Source organism: Lagenorhynchus albirostris, chromosome 18 (assembly GCF_949774975.1).
Source record: "Lagenorhynchus albirostris chromosome 18, mLagAlb1.1, whole genome shotgun sequence".
NCBI classification, from domain to species: Eukaryota; Metazoa; Chordata; class Mammalia; order Artiodactyla; family Delphinidae; genus Lagenorhynchus; species Lagenorhynchus albirostris.
This window is the reverse complement of record NC_083112.1, coordinates 3,682,729-3,701,542: the sequence shown is the minus strand read 5'-3', so window position 1 is coordinate 3,701,542 and position 18,814 is coordinate 3,682,729. Positions and strand designations below refer to the sequence as shown.

Below are 18,814 nucleotides of genomic sequence, written 5' to 3'. Positions count from 1 at the left end.
ATCTCCAGCTCCACTCAACAACCAGGAAGCTACAGTGCTAGACACCCCATGCCAAACAACCAGCAAGACAGGAACACGACCCCACCCATCAGCAGAGAGGCTGCCTAAAATCATAATAAGGTCACAGACACCCCAAAACACACCACCGGACATGGTCCTGCCCACCAGAAAGAGAAGATACAGCCGCATCCACCAGAATACAAGCACCAGTCCCCTCCACCAGGAAGCCTCCCCAACCCACTGAACCAACCATAGTCACTGGGGGCAGACACCAAAAACAGGAACTATGAACCTGCAGCCTGTGAAAAGGAGACCCCAAACACAGTAAGTTAAGCAAAATGAGAAGACAGAGAACACAGAGCAGATGAAGGAGCAATGTAAAAACCCACCAGACCAAACAAATGAAGAGGAAATAGGCAGTCTACCTGAAAAAGAATTGAGTAATGATAGTAAAGATGATCCAAAATTTTGGAAACAGGAAAAACTACAAGAAACGTTTAACAAGGACCTAGAAGAACTAAAGAGCAAACAAACAATGATGAACAACACCATAAATGAAATTTAAAATTATCTAGAAGGAATCAATAGCAGAATAACTGAGGAAGAAGAGCGGATAAGTGACCTGGAAGATAAAATAGTGGAAATAACTACCACAGAGCAGAAGAAAAAAGAAAGAAAAGAACTGAGGACAGTCTCAGAGACCTCTGGGACATTAAACACACCAACATTCGAATTATAGGGGTCCCAGAAGAAGAGAAAAAGAAAGGGACTAAGAAAATATTTGAAGAGATTATAGTTGAAAACTTCCCTAACATGGGAAAGGAAATAGTTAATCAAGTCCAGGAAGTGAAAAGAGTCCCATACAGGATAAATCCAAGGAGAAACATGCCAAGACACATATTAATCAAACTATCAAAAATTAAATACAAATAAAAAATATTAAAAGCAGCAAGGGAAAAACAACAAATAACATACAAGGGAATCCCCATAAGGTTAACAGCTGATCTTTCAGCAGAAACTCTGCAAGCCAGAAGGGAGTGGCAGGATATATTTAAAGTGATGAAAGGGAAAAAACTACAACCAAGATTACTCTACCCAGCAAGGATCTCATTCAGATTCCACAGAGAAATTAAAACCTTTACAGACAAGCAAAAGCTAAGAGAATTCAGCACCGCCAAACCAGCTTTACAACATAATGCTAAAGGAACTTCTCTAGGCAGGAAACACAAGAGAAGGAAAAGACCTACAATAACAAACCCAAAATAATTAAGAAAATGGTAATAGGAACACACATATCAATAATTACCTTAAATGTAAATGGATAAATTGCTCCAACCAAAAGACATAGACTGGCTGAATGGATACAAAAACAAGGCCCGTATATATGCTGTGTACAAGAGACCAACTTCAGACCTAGGGACACATACAGACTGAAAGTGAGGGAACGGAAAAAGATATTCCATGCAAATGGAAATCAAAAGAAAGCTGGAGTAGCAAATCTCATATCAGACAAAATAGACTTTAAAAGAAAACTATTACAAGAGACAAAGAAGGACACTACATAATGATCAAGGGATCAAAGCAAGAAGAAGATATAACAACTGTAAATATTTATGCACCCAACATAGCAGCACCTCAATACATAAGGCAAATGCTAACAGCCATAAAAGAGGAAATTGACAGTAACACAATCATAGTAGGGGACTTTAACACCCCACTTTCACAAATGAACAGATCATCCAAAATGAAAATAAATAAGGAAACACAAGCTTTAAATGACACAATACACCAGATAGATTTAATTGATATTTATAGGACATTCCATCCAAAAACAACAGAATACTCTTTTCAAGTGCTCATGGAACATTCTCCAGGATAGATCATATCTTGGGTCACAAATCAAGCCTTCGTACATTTAAGAAAATTGAAATTGTATCAAGTAACTTTTCCGACCACAATGCTATGAGACTAGATATCAATTACAGGATAATATCTGTAAAAAGTACAAACACATGCAGGCTAAACAATACACTACTAAATAACGAAGTGATCGCTGAACAAACCAGAGGAAATCAAAAAATACCTAGAAACAAATGGCAATAAAAACACAACAACCCAAAACCTATGGGATGCAGCAAAAGCAGTTCTAAGAGGGAAGTGTATAGCAATACAATCCTACCTCAAGAAACAAGAAACATCTCAAACAAACAACCTAACCTTACACCTAAAGCAATTAGAGAAAGAAGAACCAAAAAACCCCCAAAGTTAGCAGAAGGAAAGAAATCATAAAGATCAGATCAGAAACAAATGAAAAAGAAATGAGGGAAAACGGTAGCAAAGTTCAATAAAACTAAAAGCTGGTTCTCTGAGAAGCAAAATTGCTAAACCTTCGCCAGACTCATCAAGAAAAAAAGGGAGAAGACTCAAATCAATAGAATTAGAAATGAAAAAGCAGAAGCAACAACTGACACTGCAGAAATACAAGGAATCATGAGAGATTACCACAAGCAACTCTATGCCAACAAAATGGACAACCTGGAAGAAATGGACAAATTCTTAGAAAAGCACAATCTTCCAAGACTGAACCAGGAAGAAATAGAAAACATAAACAGACCAATCACAAGCACTGAAATTGAAACTGTGATTTAAAATCGTCCAGCAAACAAAAGCCCAGGACCAGATGGCTTCACAAGCAAATTCTATCAAACATTTAGAGAAGAGCTAACACCTAGCCTTCTCAAACTCTTCCAAAATATAGCAGAGGGAGGAACACTCCCAAACTCATTTATGAGGCCACCAACACCCTGATACTAAAACCAGAGAAAGATGTCACAAAGAAAGAAAACTACAGGCCAATATCACTGACGAACATAGATGAAAAAATCCCCAACAAAATACTAGCCAACAGAATCCAACAGCACATCAAAAGGATCATACACCATGATCAAGTGGGGCTTATCCCAGGAATGCAAGGATTCTTCAATATACACATATCAATCAATGTGATAAACCATATTAACAAACTGAAGGAGAAAAACCATATGATCATCTCAACAGATGCAGAAAAAGCTTTCGACAAAATTCAACACCTATTTATGATAAAAACCCTCCAGAAAGTAGGCATAGAGGGAACTTACCTCAACATAATAAAAGCCATATATGACAAACCCACAGCCAACATCGTTCTCAATGGTGAAAAACTGAAAGCATTTCCTCTAAGATGAGGAAAAATGCAAGGTTGTCCACTCTCACCACTATCATTCAACATAGTTTTGGAAGTTTTAGCCACAGCCATCAGGGAAGCAAAAGAAATAAAAAGAATCCAAATCGGATAAGAAGAAGTAAAGCTGTCGCTCTTTGCAGAGGACATGATACTATACATAGAGAATCCTAAAGATGCTACCAGAAAACTACTAGAGCTAATCAATGAATTTGGTAAGGTAGCAGGATACAAAATTAATGCACAGAAATCTCATGCATTCCTATACACTAACAATGAAGGAGAAATTAAGGAAACACTCCCATTTACCACTGCAACAAAAAGAATAAAATGCCTAGGAATAAACCTACCTAAGGAGGTAAAAGACCTGTATGGAGAAAACTATAAGACAGTGATGAAAGAAATTAAAGATCAAACAAACAGATGGACAGATATACTATGTTCTTGGATTGGAAGAATCAACATTCTGAAAGTGAATATACTACCCAAAGCAATCTACAGATTCAATGCAATACCTATCAAACTACCAATGGCATTTTTCACAGAACTACAACAAAAAATTTCACAATTTGTATGGAAACACAAAAGACCCCAAATAGCCAAAGCAATCTGGAGAAAGAAAAATGGAGCTGGAGAAATCAGGCTCCCGGACTTCAGACTATACTATAAAGCTACAGTTATCAAGAGAGTATGGTATTGGCACAAAAACAGAAATACAGATCAATGAAACAGGATGGAAAGCCCAGAGATAAGCCCACGCTCATATGGTCACCTTATTTTTGATAAAGAAGGCAAGAATATACAATGGAGAAAAGACAGCCTCTTCAATAAGTGGTGCTGGGAAAACTGGACAGCTACATGTGAAGGAATGAAATCAGAACACTCCCTAACCATACACAAAAATAAACTCAAAACAGATTAAAGACATAAATGTAAGACCAGACACTATAAAACTCGTAGAGGAAAACATAGGCAGAACACTCTATGACACAAATCACAGCAAGATCCTTTCTGACCCACCTCCCAGAGAAATGGAAATAAACACAAAAATAAACAAATGGGACCTAATGAAACTTAAAAGCTTTTGCACAGCAAAGGAAACCATAAACAAGACGAAAAGACAACCCACAGAATGGGACAAAGTATTTGCAAATGAAGCAACTGGCAAAGGATTAATCTCCAAAATTTACAAGCAGCTCATGCAGCTCAATATCAAAAAAAAACAAACAACCCAATTCAAAAATGGGCAGAAGACCTAAATAGACATTTCTCCAAAGAAGATATACAGATGGCCAACAAACACATGAAAGGATGCTCAACGTCACTAATCATTAGAGAAATGCAAATCAAAACTATAATGAGGTATCACCTCACACGGGTCAGAATGGCCATCATCAAAAAGTCTACAAGCAATAAATGCTGGAGAGGGTGTGGAGAAAAGGGAACCCTCTTGCAATGCTGGTGAGAATGTAAACTGATACAGTCACTATGGAGAACAGTATGGAGGTTCCTTAAAAAACTAAAATAGACCTACCATACGACCCAGCAATCCCACTACTGGGCATATACCCTGAGAAAACCATAATTCAAAAAGAGTCATGTACCACAATGTTCATTGCAGCACTATTTACAACAGCCAGGACATGGAAGCAACGTAAGTGTCCATTGACAGATGAATGGATAAAGAAGATGTGGCACATATATACAATGGAATATTACTCAGCCATAAAAAGAAATGAAACTGAGCTATTTGTAATGAGGTGGATAGACATAGAGCCTGTCATACAGAGTGAAGTAAGTCAGAAAGAGAGAGACAAATACCGTATGCTACCACATATATATGGAATTTAAGGAAAAAAAATGTCATGAAGAACGTAGGGGTAAGACAGGAATAAAGACACAGACCTACTAGAGAATGGACTTGAGGATATGGGGAGGGGGAAGGGTAAGCTGGGAGAAAGTGAGAGAGTGGCATGGACATATATACACTACCAAACGTAAGGTAGATAGCTAGTGGGAAGCAGCCGCATAGCACAGGGAGATCAGCTCGGTGCTCTGTGACCGCCTGGAGGGGTGGGAGGCAGGGAGACGCAAGAGGGAAGAGATATGGGAACATGTGTGTGTGTGTGTGTGTGTGTATATATGTGTGTATATATATATATATATGATCATTTTGTTGTAAAGCAGAAACTAACAAACCATTGTAAAGCAATTATACTCCAATAAAGATGTTTAAAAAAAAAAGGATATATATATATGTTAACTGAATCACTTTGCTGTACAGCAGAAATTAACAACATTGTAAATCAACTATACTTCAATAAAATAAATTTTTTATAATATAAATAAATAAATAAATGTAAGTACTTTCAAGGGATTAAAGGAATTATTACTTGAACATGCCTAAAATTATCAGGAAAAAATTGCTCAAGGGACATTTCTAGTATACCACAATGTTACTACCTTCACAAAAAGATGTTGAAGAACAGATATAGTTATAAGGCGATCTTACCAAGTAGGTAAATATTCTCAGGAATTTATTATCAAGCTGCTAGGAAAAACAGAGAAATTTTCAATCAAATATTTTAGTACGAGGGCTTCCCTGGTGGCTCAGTGGTTGAGAGTCCACCTGCCAATGCAGGGGACACGGGTTCATGCCCCAGTCCGGGAAGATCCCACATGCCGCGGAGAAGCTGGGCCCGTGAGCCATGGCCACTGAGCCTGCGTGTCCGGAGCCTGTGCTCCGCGACAGGAGAGGCCACAGCAGTGAGAGGCCTGCGTACTGCAAAAAATATATGTGTGTGTGTGTGTGTGTGTGTGTGTGTGTGTATATATATATATATATATATATTTTAGTACGAGACTTAAAGGCAGTGAAATTTTCTTATTTCAGGAGTTACTAGGAGGATGAAGAGAGCCAGTTCCCAGAAAGGGCCTGGCACTCATGAATAAGCACTCAACAGATGTGAGCATCTGTTACTAGAGAGGCAGTTTAGTTCACTGCCTAAGATATGGGACCCACATGTGCTGCAATGAAAGTCACCTAACGCAAGCATTTCTAAACGTACCTTTTCAAAGTGTTCTCGCCCCACCAAAAAAGTCCTCAGCACAGCGCACATAAACATCACCTCTTGTAGCAACAAATAATGGCACTGTGCCTGTGGGTATGAATATGTGCCTGTATTTAGGTATTTTAAACATATTTTAAGTAACTGAACATGGAGCCACCTGTCAGAGAAAAGATCAAATTAGGAAACTGGACTTTTAGGATTTACTGTATAGCACAGGGAACTATATTCAATGTCTTGTTATAACCCATAATGGAAAGTAATCTGAAAAACATAAAGTGTTTCAGATATATATATATATGTATATCTATCTATTTCTATATTTCTCTCTATATCTATATAGGGACTCACAGACATAAAGAACATAGAAGAGAAATAGTGACTGTGACTTAAGAATCTATTGTGGGTCAAAGACTTTTCCACGTACAGAAGGTGGGGTGTGATCCCGGCCAGGCAGCCCAGAGCGGGCTCCCTTAACCATTATGCAATTCTGCATCACTTTAAAGTCTGATGACTGTCAGGTTCTTTGTCATGAGGACAAAAACAATGGAAATAAAAGAGTAAACTTCTGAGGTCCACAAGATGTCCATGGTCACCCTGCATGTCGTTACAAAGTACCGTAAAGAACCTAGTGTATGTTAAAGGTCTAACTTGTGAAACATCAACCATTTCTGTGAGATCCTATAGCATTCTGTGTCCTCCTGATTCCCACTTCTTGCTTATAAATGAGTCAGTGCTCGATACTGTTTACTGATTGACTCTCAGCATCTATTTTCATCCTCTTCTTTTTATATATATATATATATATATCACAGGGACTGGAAAGCTAAAAGCCACATTTCCCAGACTCCCTTATCAGCAGGATTCTGGATGAATTCTAGCAACAAGATACACTTGCTTAAGATTGCGGAGACAGAGGAATTCCTTTTCATACAGGGGAAGTTTTCCACATTCTCTCACCCAGTCCCAGGTTCACAGGTGCAAGGCAGCTGGACCATCAGCTGTGATTGCCTCAAGTCCCCTGGGGAAGCAGAACAGAGTCCTGACCTTGGGAACAGAGCCACAGACATATGAACTTGAAGCCTACCTTGCTGACGTCTGCTCCTTCAGGATTATCCAATAATTTGGCAAGCACCTAATTTCCTGTTTTAACTTCCTCTATACTTCAAATTAGTTTCTGTACCAGTTACTGAATTAACATCTCTCAGCCTCCAACCTACCCTTCCATACTCAGCTTGTGATACAGGAGTGGGGATTCTACAAACCTCATCCCTGATTTGCCAGCGGGCTCCCTGCAAGGCTCTGAGAATTAAATCTCACGGCCACACCCAGACCCAGGGATGCTGGGAAGTGTAGTCTCTGCCATACATGCCATTAATGAATTTTACATGATTACATTTTCATTCCATCACTGATTACACGTACTTATTTCATAAAACTTTGGGTTAAAGAATGACTGTTTTGCTCAAGTATATCCTTACCAATTCATCTTCCTTTTAATGGCTCATCAGAACTAGTTTTTTGTGCATTCTATAGGTTAACACGTTAAAAACAACTGCACTTTCCTCCAAATAAATTTCATGGTTAGTTCAATCATTTGTTTCTTAGAAAATGCTGGCAAATTTTTCTATATGTCTCCATCCATATTCATTTTAATTACTGCAGCACAAAAAACAAATGATCCTCAAATGGCTTGGCCCTTATTGTCTTTTACTAACAAATATCAAAAGATGTCTAGCATTCAGTAGCCAGCAGTGGGACTTCCCTGGTGGCATACTGGTTAAGAATCCACCTGCCAATGTAAGGGACACGGGTTCGATCCCTGGTCCGGGAAGATCCCACATGCCACGGAGCCACAACTACTGAGCCTGTGCTCTAGAGCCCGCAAGCCACAACTACTGAGCCTGTGTGCCACAACTCCTGAAGTCTGTGAACCCTAGACCACGCGCTGCAACTACTGAAGCCCACACACCTAGAGCCCATGCACCTAGAGCCCATGCTCCACAACAAGAGAAGCCACCGCGATGAGAAGCCCACGCACCACAATGAAGAGTAGCCCCCGCTCGCCACAACTAGAGAAAGCCCTCGCGCAGCAACGAAGATCCAATGCAGCCAAAAAAAAAAAGCCAGCAGTAGGTGCTGTGAAATTTGACAGGGTAACTGATTTGAATATTACATGTTTTTTATAAACTGCTGATAACATTGTAGATTTTTATTCTCATACTCGGTATTCTTAGTTTTTAAAGTCTCATTAATTCATAGCTTCATTTTGCAACAGCTAAGGTTTCAAGATACCATCATACATTTAGGGCAAGAATCATGATTAATGATAGTAGCCTTAGGGAGAATACTGAAATTTGTTTAGCTTGTCAGATCTGATCACTGTTTTAATTCATCAAGCAGCCGAAGAAAACTTAAACTAGCAGCGTGCATGTCCAGCAAGGCCACACCACTGCAGCTTCTGCTTACACTACTGTAATCTCAATACCTTTCTTTTTTTAAAAACAGAAATCTTTTCAAGCCAGCACCTTGTAAGAGTCAGTTTAACCGAAACTAAATATAGTCTGTAAACCCATTTAACCAGTAACACAAACGGCAAGATTTCACAATGAGCTTCAAGCAAATGGAAGAGTGAGGGTCCCAGCGTCACCCCTTTTTATTTGTGGGACCCCACGCCTCCCTCCGCCCCTTCCTCCCAGACCCATCCCTGGTTAGCACACCAGAAACAGGATCGGGTGTGCCACAGCCAGTCCATGTGCTATCAGCAATACTGTGATTTCACAGTACTTTTTTTAACCAAAAAAAAAAAACACAGGAGGAAAAAAGAAAATGACATTTTCTACTGGTATCTTAAACATATCATCTAGTGCCCCCCTGGGGTGCACTTCATCACCCGCCTTGTTTCCAAGACCACTGATCTCTGTATTACAGAGCTTAGATGTTATTTTGGTAACAGTTGAAACACTCAAAACAGGGATAAATCCTGAGCATTTACAAGCATTTGGGGTCCTAGCCTGGACCTACGTACAGGTCAACTGAAGGGGGTGGATGCCAGGTAATTGATGGTCGTTGAGGTGACCCCCTTAATTCCCTCAGACGTACACAGGAGATGAGGGAAGGAAGCCAGGCCCAGTGCTTCTGATTCGTGGTTCACTTCCTCGGTCCCCGTCTCGTTCGCTTCACCATCAGAGCCTCCCTTTACAAGCGTAACTAACCCTGTCATCTGCTCTGAGCAGTGGCGCTGACTGCGAGTGTGGCCGTAGGTGCCTGCCAGGAACAAGCTCTTGTTAAACGACCCACAGGTGGAATCTCACTGTTGAGCTCCTATCTTCATGTCAAACCACCAAAGCAGGTCACCGGGGACTCTCAAATCAGCTCCCAACCAGGGTCTCAGCAGCAGCTTCAGGCCATGACGGGCTGGGTACACATCTGTACCATTCTCCGTGAGCCGGTGGCACTAGGATGTTGGGGAACTAAGAGCCTGTGCATCCTATTACGACGTAAACGTCATCAACTCCTGACACGTGAATATCATCTTGAGTGTCTGTACTACAAAGAAACGCCTACAAGTCTCCTAGCAACCACCAGGAGTTGAACATCACCCCTTAATGGAAATCCTAACAGGAAGTCAAACCAGATTAAAACTACCCCATGTTAAAGGCACTGTTCTAGGTGAATAAAATAATGTGTTATCGCAAAGCAATTTTCTGGGCTTACTAGTTTTTATGTCAGTTTGGAATATTTATTGTATTTCTTAACATCCATGGTACCCCTTAATCAAGAGTATAAAGTCATCTACTTAGGATTTGCCAAAGTGAGGAACATTCTTAGAATCACAGAATGATAAGCAAATAAGTTTACAAATACTGCAACCATCAATATCATACGTTTTCCAAACCATAACTCTAACATGGATGTATATTATTCTCCAGACCTTGCAAATTCTTAATGTCCATTTTATCAGTACTGGGAGAGTATGCTTTCAACCATGCAGCTAGCTAGAAAGACTTTTTTATATATGGAGTGTGCTTCTCACAAAAACCTTCTCTCCTTCCTCTAATATGACAGAAACTGTAGCTGAATCTGAAGACAAAGTGAATTTCAATGATGGCCATCACCTAAAAACATACATAGATTCCTATATCTGGTACCAGAGGTAGAGCTTACCATTTTGATGTTTAAAGAAATGACTTTATGACATCCATTCATAAATAAAAAGAGAAAACACATTGAGTAGTTTTATAATTGCCTTTTTAGTAAAAAAAAAAAAAAATTTAAATCCTGATTATTAGTCATAGCAGAAACAAAGGGTTTAACACAGTGATATCAAATACAACTTTTTAAAAGCTACTTACGTCCAAAGAATCCTCCTTCAGTAGGATAAGGGCCATGTTCTGTGACACCAACCGGCAGGAATAGCCTAGAATAAAAGAAGGAGCAACATACGTGAATTTACCATCCCCACCAGGAACTCACCACGTTCAAGGTCCCCTGAATTCAGTCTCCCTTCCTGTACCTTCCTTATCACTGTGTTTGGCCTATGGGCTCACACAGAGGAATTGAGCAACTGTGGGGAGGAAAAGCTTACACGGATTCTGACTTTTGCAGACAGCTCTAGCAGTGCTGCTCGGAAGGGTCTTCGTAACTAATGGCTGAAATAAATACTCATCAATTTTCCTTATCCCTGTTATCTTTGTATTAGGATGAGCTTTGGGTGCTCTAAAGTAAAAGCAAACACTTTAGGAAGACAAAGGGAATCAACGGTGCTCCTCAAGCGGCATACGCGTGCCTACTGTGATACCAACGTCCCTCACTTGCTTTATAGAAAGCCAGGTAATTCTCACAGCAGGCTTCTAAGGAAGCCTATGATACCCAGAGAGTCACTTTTCCTGCGAAAGCTCAAAGCAACCCCCACTGCAAGAAATAAACCTGAGTCAAGAGTATCCCAATGCTAATTCTTAACAATTCCCATTACATTTTTAGACAATGGTATCTCTGTAGGTTAATTTCAGCAAGATACACTTTTCCACTTTTCCTCCCGGAAGGCAAACGTATTTTCTACGAAGCTGTTTCCTACTCAGACTTTGCAGTACACGCGTGACAGGTGGAGATGCTTGGTGACACAACGACCAAGGTAAGAGCCTCTCCGGACTCTTTCCCTTCTCCCCACACTCTGGGGAGAACGAGGCAGCGGCCCCAGCCAACCCCAAGTCCAGGGGTGTCTGTCAGGGCCCTGGGCTCTCTTTCAAATCACCCTCCACCATCTTGGTGCCCCTCAAGAGAGCTGCCATCAACATGTGCTTTTCACCAAGCTCCATCTTAATTTATCTCATCGAGAAAAGTCAAAGAAACAGTCCTCTCACCTAGAGAAGTGGTCCCTACAACGATCATGGACCAATGATCACAGAAACAGGGAACAAGTGGTCAGCGTAAAGAACGTCAACCTTCAAAACAAGGACGCGGGTGACCATCTCAAGGAAGGGCCGTAACCAATGCTTAGGCAACAGGAGTCTGGGTTCTCCTCCGCAGAAGAGCCAAAATACCCCTTCCCACAGAGGCTATATTTAACTAGAAAAGGAGACAAGCATTTAACTAGCGGACAAGTCACAGAACTGCTGCGTTCACATGCTCAATTCTACCCAGAAGGTCCTCTTTTCATCCTCAAGAAACCCTACTAACAGGCACAAAACAGAACTCAAGACAGACAACAATTAAGATGAGAGAAAGCTTGGGGTATTTTTGAGGGGTAGAAAATAAATATTTGTGTTTATTTTGGAATGTATGAAGTGTATCCTTCACTGATGAGTGTCATTTGAGAGGACTATTATAAACCACCTGAGAACACAAATTTTAAAGCACAAAATTATGACTTTTCATCTAACTGTCATTTTCTTAAAGCAATACCTTGAAGATCTATTCCAGGCAGTTAACGACAGTTATGTGAAGGGAATGAGATAATTTTGCTGGTTAAAACCTCACGTATCACTTGCAAAGTGAAAACAACTGAATAGTTTAAAATCACAGGACCACATGGGCAAATACCTGTTCAACCTCTAAGAGGAAAACTAAAGGGAGGAAACACAGCACAATTTTCCACACATTTTCAAACTTGTTCAAGTCTGTATTTTAACAATATACAGACTTGAACAGTGATGAGTAGAAATGAGAGTTTCCCAGAATGCCATTGAAAATTCTGCACAGCACGATGGAAATAACTGAACTTTGTTTCCCACTAAAATCTTACAAATATATTCTTCCTTTCTATAAATTCTTAGATTAAGTGCAGAAGGGAGGTCAATATTTTATTTTCATTTGCAAACAGGGATATTGGAACTTTCATCATTTTTCTTCCCTTGCCCCAGAAACTTCCAGCAACTTCACGCAATAGAGACTGTTACAAATTTAGTATAACTCACACAAGAGGATTTGCTGGTAGTTTTTGATATGAACAGCGGTTGCAGAAGCAAGCTGAAATGTTTAAGCCATCGCTTCCCGCTTGATTTTATATTTTGCAATTTAAGTAAAATGCCACTTGACAACTGAAGCTGCATAAAGATATTATGGAAAAACTCAAAGTATTTTTCTAGCCGTTGCAAGGAGAGGGTAACAAATAAAACCACTGACACTTTCATGAATTTAAATACACAAAACTCAAGGTTTCTGAGAAGAAACAGGTTCTTTTTTTTTAGTTTGGAAAACGAAGCAAGATTTTGCTTAATTATCACACAGAACACTTGCTCTAGACAGACCATGGGGGTTTAACACAGTTAAATGTGACTTAGCTAACATGGCAAATTAAATTATGTCAATCCAAGTTCGGTGTGCTTGATTTCTAATGTTTTTGGATAAAATGAGATCAGCTCTTGGAGAACAGCCAGCTATGAAATGTCAATCCACACTTGTAAATTGTGGTCTATTTCTTTAATCTCACAATCTAACAAGATGACCATAAAATGACTGAGAAGGGAACCTCTGGGATTTCACTTTTTCCTACGGCTGAAGTTAACAGCACACCACAAAAGTGTTTAGTCTCTCTACTACCTGAGCATAGTCAACACTCAAAGAAATTAAAATATTACAGCATCTATGGTCCTTAGAGCAGGACTTGATTTTAAGAAAATAAAATCATCATTCACACTAGAAAACAGGACCAAACCAAACCTCTCTTGGAACTCGCAATCAGCGTCTTTTTTCTGAGGTAAGCATATATTGTCGAAGACATCCCAACCTAGATTGCTTCGGAGACACTTTTGGAAGGGTTAACAACGACTGATTCCTACTAACCATATACCTAGGATGCATCAGATTACCCCTCAGTGGGATTCACCTTGGTTCCAAACCCTCAACAGGTGTGTTGTTGGTTGTAAATAATTTCAGGGAGAATCTGGTCACTCAATATTTGAAAGTAAGTGTATGAAACACACGGACAGACGTCAGGAATGGAACTCTTCATCTGCTCCAGACTCGATCAAGGATGCTGAGAGCAGAATCCCTCCCCATCTGAGGATGCTGAGAGCAGAATCCCTCCCCATCTGAGAACCAGGATATCAAGGACTCGTCCACAGAAGCACACCTGGGCACCCTTCCCTCCAGACCGTCAGATGCTTCTCAGAAAGGCACCATCACAGGTAGGGACATGCTGCCTCCACCTTACCTCTGATCTTCCCCCAAACCAGGCCATCCTGATTCATGCTATTCTCATTCTTTATGTATTTGTCTTAAACAGATTCTTGAGGATCAAGATCTAAACCTATCTCATCTGCAAAGCCTTCCCTGATCTTTTTTTTTTTTTTGCGGTACGCGGGCCTCTCACTGTTGTGCCTCTCCCGTTGCGGAGCACAGGCTCCGGACGCGCAGGCCCATCGGCCACGGCTCACGGGCCCAGCCGCTCCACGGCACGTGGGATCTTCCCGGACCGGGGCACGAACCCGTGTCCCCTGCATCGGCAGGCGGACTCTCAACCACTGCGCCACCAGGGAAGCCCTCCCTCATCTTTTTCACGCCTATCTTTCCGAGAACTGAATTATCACATGTCATGGTCATATGCTCAGATTCTCAGCTCTCACACCTGTGCAGCCCAGGCTAAGTTACCTGGTATCTCTGTGCCTCAGTTCTATCTTTAAAAGGGGATAATGCCTATCTCAAAGGGAATATTAAACTTACCTAAAGGACTTGGCTGTAATATGACAAATGCTGTGCTAACATTTAATGAGTAACTATTACTAACACCAGCCATGCTCAGCATGTACACTGCACAGCTGGTATTTTCTCATCTATTTTATTCGAGTTTGTCTCAAAATTAACTCAGTCCCCAATAAGGGAACCTAAGTGCCCCAAGCCTATAGGGGAGCATCTGGCAACAACAGAGCTGCAGGTAATCAAGAAATCACACACCTCACTTTTCTGTGAACATTACTGGGGCTGTGGCCGTGTTCCCCCAGCCCCACCTGAAAACCTGACTTGTCTCCCTGCCAATGGACAAGAATAGGGTGGGCAAGTCCACATTTACTCACGGTCAGAAATTAAACTTCTAAGACTGTAGAAGTGGTTTAAAGGGATCAAATAATGGGTAACAAAACATGGGGGAGGGGCGACCAAATTCCAACTCAGATGGTTCACCGTGAAAGTGATTCCCAATGCGATGACTTTAAAATGGAACACGCACTAGGATTTTGTTCTCACTCATCCTATCTCCGTTAGAAAAAATATTATAGACTCTGAAAACTTCACATCTATTTTCTAACTATGTAAGAGATGCTTTATCCAGTCATAGTAAGGAAGTGACGACTACATGATTCACAAAGGCTATACAGCTGAAATTTCATTTTAGACTAGGTGATGCCAAATTTTTAAGCTAAAAAAGACAACTTCCAACTCCTGGAAACACAGCTAGTTAGCATAAACCCAAGCACGGCGCAGCAGGGTCCTGGCATCGTGTCAGTTCCAAAGGACCTCAAAGCCACACGCAGGATGACTGCATCTACCTAACACTCATAGGCTCATAATAGACACAAATATCCCAGAACCTAATTTGACTATTTATTTTCAAGGTATGAACTGAAAGTTACACTTTAAATTCTCAAACTGTGATAGATTATGGATGGATGGATAGATGGTTGGATGGGAGGACAGATGGATGGATGGGAGGATAGACGGATGGAAGGATAGATGGATGGATGGGAGGATAGACGGATGGAAGGATAGATGGATGGATGGGAGGATAGACGGATGGAAGGATAGATGGATGGATGGGAGGATAGACGGATGGAAGGAGAGATGGATGGATGGGAGGATAGACGGATGGAAGGATAGATGGATGGATGGGAGGATAGATGGATGGAAGGATAGATGGATGGATGAGAGGTTAGGTGATAGATGGATGGGAGGATAGGTGATGGATGGATGGAGAGTAGATGCATGGGAGGATAGACGGATGGACAGATGATAGATAAATGAGAGAGAGAGCAAATACTAAAGACAGCCAACAGCACCAAACACCTCTAAACGGAAATGTTGCCAGTTAAAACTGTAAGAGTCAACAATCATAAGACATCCCAACTCTGGAGGCGGTGAAATATGAAAACAAGGTGTCTTAGAATGGATGAAATTTAGTACCCTTCTCCAGGGTTTTCTAACTCAAATTTCAGAGAGGGTTTTCGTGAAAGCTTCATGAATCTGTTTAAAATGAGCCCTGCACCAGGAGTGATTGGCCCTGAGACCCAGCATGAACTAGCTTGGTCATTAAGTGCAGCATGACCTTGTAAACTCTGAATGTCCCCCAGCCCCCGGCGCTCTAAGACTATTGACATGTGAAGACCAAAGACAGCGTAGGGAAAGCACTCCCAGCACAGTGCCCGGCAATCAGCACTCTTCTCCTTATTTCATCTAGAAGTAGAACTACTAGATACTTGATCTGCTTCCCAAATACCTTCTGGGTACCCTAATGTGCACACAGAATGCATTAAAACGTACAGAAAACCCAATCCATATTGTGGGAGTCAGACCAATAATGGTTCATATCACAGAAGGTATGAGGAATATGGGACTAGAACACAGGCTTACCATCCTCCTGGATCTGGAGCATGGCCTCGGGCTGCTCAAAGCCGTCACCAGTGGTCTGACGTGGACAAGTCTAACACCGTGTCTAGATGTCTACACTGCATCCTCAACAGATGCCCTAATTCAGTGGTACATATACACAATGGAACATTACTCAGCCATAAAAAAGAATGAAATAATGCCATCTGCAGCAACATGGATGGACCTAGAGATTATCATACTAAGTAAAGTAAGTCAGAGAAAACAAAGACCATATGATACCGCTTATATGTGGAATCTAAAATATGACACAAATGAACTTACTTACAAAACAGAAACAGACTCACAGACATAGAAAACAAACTTATGGTCACCAAAGTGGAAAGGGAGGAGGGATAAATTAGGAGTTTGAGATTAGCAGATACACACACTATATATAGTGCTATGTATAAAATAAACAACAAGGTCCTACTGTATAGCACAGGGAACTATAGTCAAAATCTTATAATAAACCATAATGGAAAAGAATATGAAAAGAAAAAATATGTACATATAACTGAACCACGTTGCTGTACACCTGACATTAACACAATATTGTAAATTAACAATACTTCAATTAAAAAATAAGATAAAATAAAGAATATAATTTTTTTAACATCTTTATTAGAGTATAATTGTTTTACAATGGTGTGTTAGTTTCTGCGGTATAATGAAGTGTGTCAGCTATATGGATACATACATCCCCATATCCCCTCCCTCTTGCATCCCCCTCCCACTTTCCCTATTCCACCGCTCTACGTGGACACAAAGCACCAAGCTGATCTTCCTGTGCTGTGCGGCTGCTTCCCGCTAGCTATCTATTTTACATTTGGTAGTGTATGTATGTCCATGCCACTCTCTCACTTCGTCCCAGCTTACCCTTCCCCCTCCCCGTGTCCTCAAGTCCATTCTCTACGTCTGTGTCTTTATTCCTGTCCTGCCCCTAGGTTCTTCAGAACCATTTTTTTTTAATTCCATATATACGTGTTAGCATACAGTATTTGTTTTTCTCTGACTTACTTCACCCTGTATGACAGACTCTAGGTCCATCCACCTCACTACAAATAACTCAATTTTGTTTCTTTTTATGGCTGAGTAATATGCCATTGTATATATGTGCCACATCTTCTTTATCCATTCATCTGTCAATGGACACTTACGTTGCTTCCATGTCCTGGCTATTGTAAATAGAGCTGCAGTGAACATTGTGGTACATGACTCTTTTTGAATTATGGTTTTCTCAGGGTATATGCCCAGTAGTAGGATTACTGGGTCCTATGGTAGTTCTATTTTTAGTTTCTTAAGGAACCTCCATACTGTTCTCCATAGTGACTGTATCAATTTACATTCCCACCAGCAGTGCAAGAGAGCTCCCTTTTCGCCACACCCTCTCCAGCATTTATTGCTTGTAGATTTTTTGGTGATGGCCATTCTGACTGGTGTGAGGTGATACCTCATTGTGGTTTTGATTTGCATTTCTCTAATGATTAGTGATGTTGAGCATCTTTTCATGTGTTCGTTGGCAATCTATGTATCTTCTTTGGAGAAATGCCTATTAAGATCTTCTGCCCATTTTTGGATTGGGTTGTTTGTTTTTTTGATATTGAGCTGCATGAGCTACTTGTATATTTTGGAGATTAATCCTTTGTCAGTTGCTTCATTTGCAAATATTTTCTCCCATTCTGAGGGTTATCTTTTTGTCTTGTGTATGGTTTCCTTTGCTGTGCAAAAGCTTTCAAGTTTCATTAGGTCCCATTTGTTTATTTTTGTGTTTATTTCCATTTCTCTGGGAGGTGGGTCAAAAAGGATCTTGCTGTGATTTATGTCACAGAGTGTTCTGCCTATGTTTTCCTCTAAGAGTTTTATAGTGTCTGCCCTTACATTTAGGTCTTTAATCCATTTTGAGTTTATTTTTGTGTATGGTGTTAGGGAGTGTTCTAATTCCATTCTTGTACATGTAAGCTGTCCAGTTTTCCCAGCACCACTTATTGAAGAGGCTATCTTTTCTCCACTGTATACTCTTGCCTCCTTTATCAAAGATAAGGTGGCCATATGTGTGTGGGTTTATCTCTGGGTTTTCTATCCTGTCCCATTGATCTATATTTCTGTTTCTGTGCCAGTACCATACTGTCTTAATTACTGTAGCTTTGTAGTATAGTCTGAAGTCCGGGAGCCTGATTCCTCCAGCTCTGTTTTTCTTTCTCCAGATTGCTTTGGCTATTTGGGGTCTTTTGTGTTTCCATACAAATTGTGAAATTTTTTGTTGTAGTTCTGTGAAAAATGCCCGTGGTAGTTTGATAGGGATAGCAATGAATGTGTAGATTGCTTTGGGTAGTATAGTCATTTTCACAATGTTGATTCTTCCAGTCCAAGAACATGGTATATCTCTCCATCTGTTTGTATCGTCTTTAATTTCTTTCATCAGTGTCTTATAGTTTTCTGCATACAG

General features: G+C 40.5%; 1 protein-coding gene across 1 annotated transcript in view; it reads right to left on the bottom strand.

The window, feature by feature from the left end:
• ATP8A2 (ATPase phospholipid transporting 8A2) overlaps positions 1–18,814 on the bottom strand; it is a 439,475-nt gene that overhangs the window by 346,256 nt on the left and 74,405 nt on the right. Inside the window, exon 23 of the mRNA XM_060128800.1 lies at positions 10,644–10,708. Within this exon, the coding sequence (XP_059984783.1) occupies positions 10,644–10,708 (65 nt within the window). The remainder of the gene's footprint in view (positions 1–10,643; positions 10,709–18,814) is intronic.